The sequence below is a fragment of the Phycodurus eques genome, chromosome 11, assembly GCF_024500275.1.
Source record: "Phycodurus eques isolate BA_2022a chromosome 11, UOR_Pequ_1.1, whole genome shotgun sequence".
Classification (NCBI taxonomy): domain Eukaryota; kingdom Metazoa; phylum Chordata; class Actinopteri; order Syngnathiformes; family Syngnathidae; genus Phycodurus; species Phycodurus eques.
In genome coordinates, this window is record NC_084535.1 from 11,885,580 (window position 1) to 11,891,579 (window position 6,000).

General features: G+C 43.1%; 1 protein-coding gene across 1 annotated transcript in view; it reads right to left on the reverse strand.

The window, feature by feature from the left end:
* The window catches only part of zgc:171482 (zinc finger protein), a 77,318-nt gene extending 71,790 nt beyond the window's left edge, over positions 1-5,528 (reverse strand). Inside the window, exon 1 of the mRNA XM_061690936.1 lies at positions 5,272-5,528. Coding sequence (XP_061546920.1) covers positions 5,272-5,310 — 39 coding nt within the window. The 5' untranslated portion in view covers positions 5,311-5,528. The remainder of the gene's footprint in view (positions 1-5,271) is intronic.
* Between the last annotated feature and the right edge of the window lie 472 nt (positions 5,529-6,000).

The window sequence follows — 6,000 nt, forward strand, 5'->3', positions numbered from 1 at the left end:
TTTGTGATTAATAGAAGCCCTGTGCTTTTTTTCTCGACAAGTCAGTCCCATCTTGTGGTAGTGGGCGACACCCCAAGTGTGTTATTTAGGTCAGTTTATTCCGAAATGACTTTTTGGTCTCCGTCATTGCCTAAAATCCCGCTTCACAATGACAGGATGTTGGAAATGGAAGTATTCAGGCACCCATCTGGGAACCAGTGGTTGGGGACTGCTGTATGAGAGAGATGGCCACTATTTGCACTTTTCAATTGTATCACAGATACTGTGATGCCACGACCTGAGTAGAGTTGGGGTGTAATCGCTCACCAACACCCTTAACTGACAAGGCGAAATCAATAAGTGGATGGACAAACAAGAGTGTGAGTCCTTTGCTACATGTTGTAATATAGACCGGGTTTAACGCCTCATGTAAGAGCAGAAGATTGAATACGCCAAGGAAAATAAATGTTCTTTTGTGAGCATTGAAACGACGACTGCTTTTGAAGATAGAAGTAAACACAGTTGTTTGACCCCCCATGGCACTTGCATTACAATGCATTGGCATTACAATGCGTCTGACTGAAAGATATTTAAGGAGTGTGTGTGTGTGTGTGTGTACAAATATGTGTGGCTGGGGAGCTCTTGTGACGGGCAGACAAGAGCAGTGAAAAGACCATAAAGTGGTATCACGCCGCCACAGACGCGCAGTAGAGCAGACGCTCATCCCAAAGTGACGGGTATTTTTCGAATTAAAGCAGTTTTAGTGAGATGGAGCAGAAGTAGTGAAACAACAAGTCTTCCATGCAACTCATCCACTGTTAATGTTCATGTTAAAGCTCCCCTCAATGCTCAGTTTGGGGGCTGAGAGAAATGGAATGGCTAGGAATATTATCTGCTTGATTACAATTAACCAATTAAATGACTCTTTGATATCTCCATTACGTTTTTACCACAGCATGAACATGAAATTATGATTTTAATCAACAAAAACTCTCCTGCCTGCCTCTCTGATCACCTTGGCTGAAGTGGTCCAGTCTTCTGGAAGCTCCTCCTGTCCACCGATAGCCTGTCTCACCTCTTCCCGAAAAGCTGCACAACACTCGTCCTGTCTCAGCTTCCACCACATGGTTCTCTGCTCTGCCTTTGTCTTCCTAATCTTCCTCCCCACCACAGAGTCATCTTACACACCACCATCCTATGCTGTCTAGCCACACTCTCCCCTACCACTACCTTACAGTCGGTAACCTCCTTCAGATTACATCGTCTGCACAAGATGTAGTCCACCTGCGTGCTTCTACCTCCACTCTTGTAGGTCACCCTATGTTCTTGTCTCTTCTGGAAAAAAGTGTTCACTACAGCCATTTCCATCCTTTTTGAAAAGTCTACCACCATCTGTCCCTCCAAGTTCCTTTCCTGGATGCCGTACTTACCCATCACTTCTTCATCACTCCTGTTTCCTTCACCAACATGTCCATTACAATCTTCACCAATCACGACTCTCTCTCTGTCTGGGATGCTTAGAACTACTTCGTCTAGCTCCTTCCAGAATTTCTCTTTCACCTCTAGGTCACATCCTACCTTTGGGGCATAGCCACTAATCACATTATACATAACACCCTCAAGTTCTCATCACTCCATCTGATACTCTTTTCACCTCCAAGACATTCTTAGCCAACTCTTCTTTTAAAATAACCCCTGCTCAATTTCTCTTCCCATCTACACCATGGTAAAATAATTTAAAACCTCCCCCTAAACGTCTAGCCTTACTTCCTTTCCATCTGATCTCCTGGACACACAATATATCAACCTTTCTCCTAATCATCGTGTCAACCAACTCCCGAGATTTTCCTGTCATAGTCCCAACATTCAAATTCCCCACATTCAGTTCTAGGCTCTGTGCTTTCCGCTTCTCTTTCTGCCGAGGAACCCGCTTTCCACCTCCTCTTCTTCGACTTCGACCCACAGTAGCTGAATTTCCACCGGCGCCCTGCAGGTTGACGGCGCCGGTGGCGGACGTTGTTATCCCGAACCACGACCGATCCGGTATGGAATTCTTTGGATGAACGCTCATATTTGATTGGGAAAGTTTTAAGCCGGATGCCCTTCCTGACGCAACCGCCTGCATTTATTCGGGCTTGGGACCAGCCTACAGTTTGCACTGGCTTGTGCCCCCCATAGGGCTGCATTATCCATCAATACAGTAGCTGTGCTTTAAACTTCATTGTACACATTTAAACACCAATGTACTGCAAAAACTCATTGAAAATGGTCTTATTTTAGGCACAGATGTGTTAATCTGTGTTTTAACATGACAGAATGAACCAAAAGGTCCAAACTGCAGCACAATGCTGGTCCAGATGATATGCCTTGAACCTACTGTGCATTTAGACAAAATATTACTTCAAGGGTCATTGAAAGAACAACTTACTTAAGGCAGTCAAACATTCAAATTCCCAAAGTCCAAATTTCCATTTTAATACCAGTCCTCATTTATGTGTCATAATAGTGTCTGAAATGTCTGTTACATGTGCCTTAAACTTTATGTTGCGCACACAGACCCCTGCAAGAACTCCAATAAAAAATATCCTATTTAAGGCACCGATGCTTTCCTCTGTAGTTTAAAATGTTAGAATGAACTAAAAAGTCACAAAGGCTTTGCGTCATTCATCTGTCATTCATGCAAATATTCAGACAGTGTCAGAAATGAGCCATAAACTTCATGTTGCATGAATTTAAACACAATACAGTACTCCTGAGAGACTGCATTGGAGGAAAAAAATGACTTACTTAAGGCAGTAAGACATTGGCAGGGATCACCAACATAGTGCCCACGGGCAACAGGTGGCCCCCAATTAGTGGAGCCTGTTCTTAAAAAAGCTCACCAGTGAGGGTGCATTGTGATTTCCTAGGAATATTGTAGACGTGAGGTCACTGATGGTGTCGTGGTACACTCGCCTGACTTTGGTCGTGGGTTCAGTTCCCACTCAGTGATGGTGTGAATGTGAGTGAGAATGGTTGTCTGTGCCTATATGTGCCCTGCGACTGATTGGCGACCAGTTCAGGGTGTAGTGCAACTTTTGCCCGAAGTCAGCTGGCATAGGCTCCAGTACCCCGCGACCCTGAACAGGATAAGAGGTGTTGAGAATGGATGGATGGATGAATGGATATTGCAGAAGTGATCACTTTAAAATGTAAGCACTTGAAGAGATGCATAGAAATAAAATGTTGCATATTGAACATTTTCTTGTTATATAATTGTTGATAAATATTGTGAGGAAATCATTAACTTGATCAGTGTCTTCACATAGATTTGCAGTTTTTTTTTTAAAAATGCCACAAATGTTAATATTGTATGACCTGACAGGAGATTATTGTTATTTTAAAAAATCATCACTCTCTGGCCTCATTGCATGCCTCAAGTTTTATTTTAATTGACAACTGGTCACTGGTCACAACTGACCAATCAGAGGCAGTAGAGACAGGAGGCGTGACCAAATAGTGTGTCAGTTATTTGCACACTCCCGTCGCGAATACAGAGCCTCGCGGGGACACGCCGCAGCCCCTGGCAAAGGAGACTATTATAGTTTCTTGCCCATATTATTTATCTCCGGTCATCAACAAATGTTAAAAAGAAGTAATTGGGACACTCTCGAGACAAATCAAGGGTAAACATATGTAATGGTGGTGTCTTATACGTGGACGGCTGCAGGCTGGGCTTGAAACCACCTCAAACATCATGGCACCACTCTCACCAAGTCGCCAGTTAAGTTGATCACCTCTCCTATATTTGTAATTGATTGTACATGGTCAAAAATATGACATCAAACCAGTAACATTTCGTGTTTGGCAATAGTCGATCATGAATAAGTCATGTTAGCAATGTAGCGGCCTTGGCGTGCTGTGCAAAGCGACGTTGCGCACGCACTCATGGCCAAGTGAGGCTAGCAGTTGGAAAACGGCATACTGTAATGTACTTAACGATAAGAATAACATATAAAGGTAATTAAAGGGAATTTGTTATTTCAGAAGTGTGTATAAAGCTGGTGGCACCTTGTATTAATCAGTACGGAAGGTAGCAGCTCTCAGTTCCAAAAAGGTTGGTGACCCCTGATCTATAGTTTAAAATGATGGAGACAAAAATCCCAAACTTAAACTCAGTGCTGGTCCCAATTCATCTGTCATTCATTTAAACATTCTGTGATGTCCAAAATGTGCGCCACTCATGTCTTAAACTTTGTTGCATACAAATCTCCTGCAAGAACTCCATTGGGGGGAGGGAATGATTTATTTGAAGCACAGATGTGTTCATCTGTGGTTTACAATGATAGAATGAACCATAAAGTGAAAAAGGTATTTATTTCCTCAATCATCTGTTATCCGTGTAAATATTTAGTTTCAGAAATGTGCATTTTAAAGCAATACCCCTTCAAGACTTCATTGAAAAAAAATTATCTAAGCCGTTCAGCCATAATATGAAATGACCAGTCAAAAGTCCAAACTTAATCTCAATGCCTGTCCTCATCTAACTGTCAGTCAGGCATATATTTACATGCAGTGACAGAAATATGCCTTAAACTTTTATGTTGCGCATATTTAAATGCAGTGCTCTTAAACGTACATATCAACATATGCGTTTCTTAATCCAGGCATACTGTCAGAATCCTATCTTTTTCTTTAAACTTTTGCACATTTAAACACAATACTCCTCCAAACTACTGATTTAAAAAAAAAAAAAAAAAACTGTACGTGCCTTCATCCATTGCGTAAAATGAAAGGAGTCAAAAAGTCCAAATTTAAGATCAGTGCCTTAAATATTCATACAGATATTCACACAGTGTCATAAATAGGCATCATGATGTGCCTTAAACTTTGTTTACACATTTTAAACGCGTTGCTCCCAAGAAGACTATAGAAAAATATACTTGTTAAAAGCACGTGAGTTTCTTCATGGTCCTTTATCTGTTTATTTTCGCACATGTGGTCAGTGTCACTGTCATTGTGCTGTACTTTTGCCTCAAACTTTGCACACACACAAACACAATACACACAAACACCTTCATATATGCCGATAAATGACAGTTAGAAACTTCAGCATCATCAATGAGCCAGTTATGCAACTAGTCACAATTCACTTGTGCCTTAAACTTACTTTGTGCTCCATGCATTTCAACGCAACCCTCCTGCAAGAGCTCCATTGTGCCACATGCAGCTACTGAAAGCACTGAAAGTCCAATGTCTGTCCTATTCATGCACATATTCAGCTAAACTCTCCGTGATAAGTTGAGGTCTCACCTTGCAGAGGGGACTCCTCTCTTCCAATTCGACAACCATCCGCCTGCCGAGTGTCTTCCCCGCTGCACCTGCACCGTAGAAATCCGTCAATCCGGATTAAACCGCGCCAAAACCACTTTTTGTTGTTTTATTTGTTTGTTCCTCGGCAGTCCTCTCGCACACGCGCCCAATGAAGTCCTGTATTGTAACGCGTGTCCTCTAGCGGCTCCTCTCTGCCGTGTGCCGCCGCGGAGGCAAAAAGCGCAGCGTCGTGGACATGATCCTCCGCTCGATATCCCGGCACTGGAAAGGGGGGGGGGGGGGGTATATGATGAAGACGGGGGGAGAAATGATGATGATGATGTGCTGCAGCCTTGACTGGGATGAATGAAAAGACGAAGAGCCCTCGACTCGCGTGAAAGGTGCCCGCGCGCGTGCGTGTGCGTGCACTTTGGATGCAGGAGCTGCCACAGTGAGTGGGAGCACCGGGCGAACGAGTGGGTTAGTGCACCCACACTGATATTAGACGGATTATATAAAATGATCACAAAGCGTGGACCGCGTGACTCATAGTAGTCGTGCAGCCCCCCGCGCACACACACACACACACACACTATGTCAACTGTACACACTATGACCATAGGTGAAATTGTCACGATCCAGACGGTTATGGTCAAAATGATTAACGCCACTCTTGAATATTTGCCTAAAATGCTCCACAATGTTTACAATTGTCACAACATTGTATAA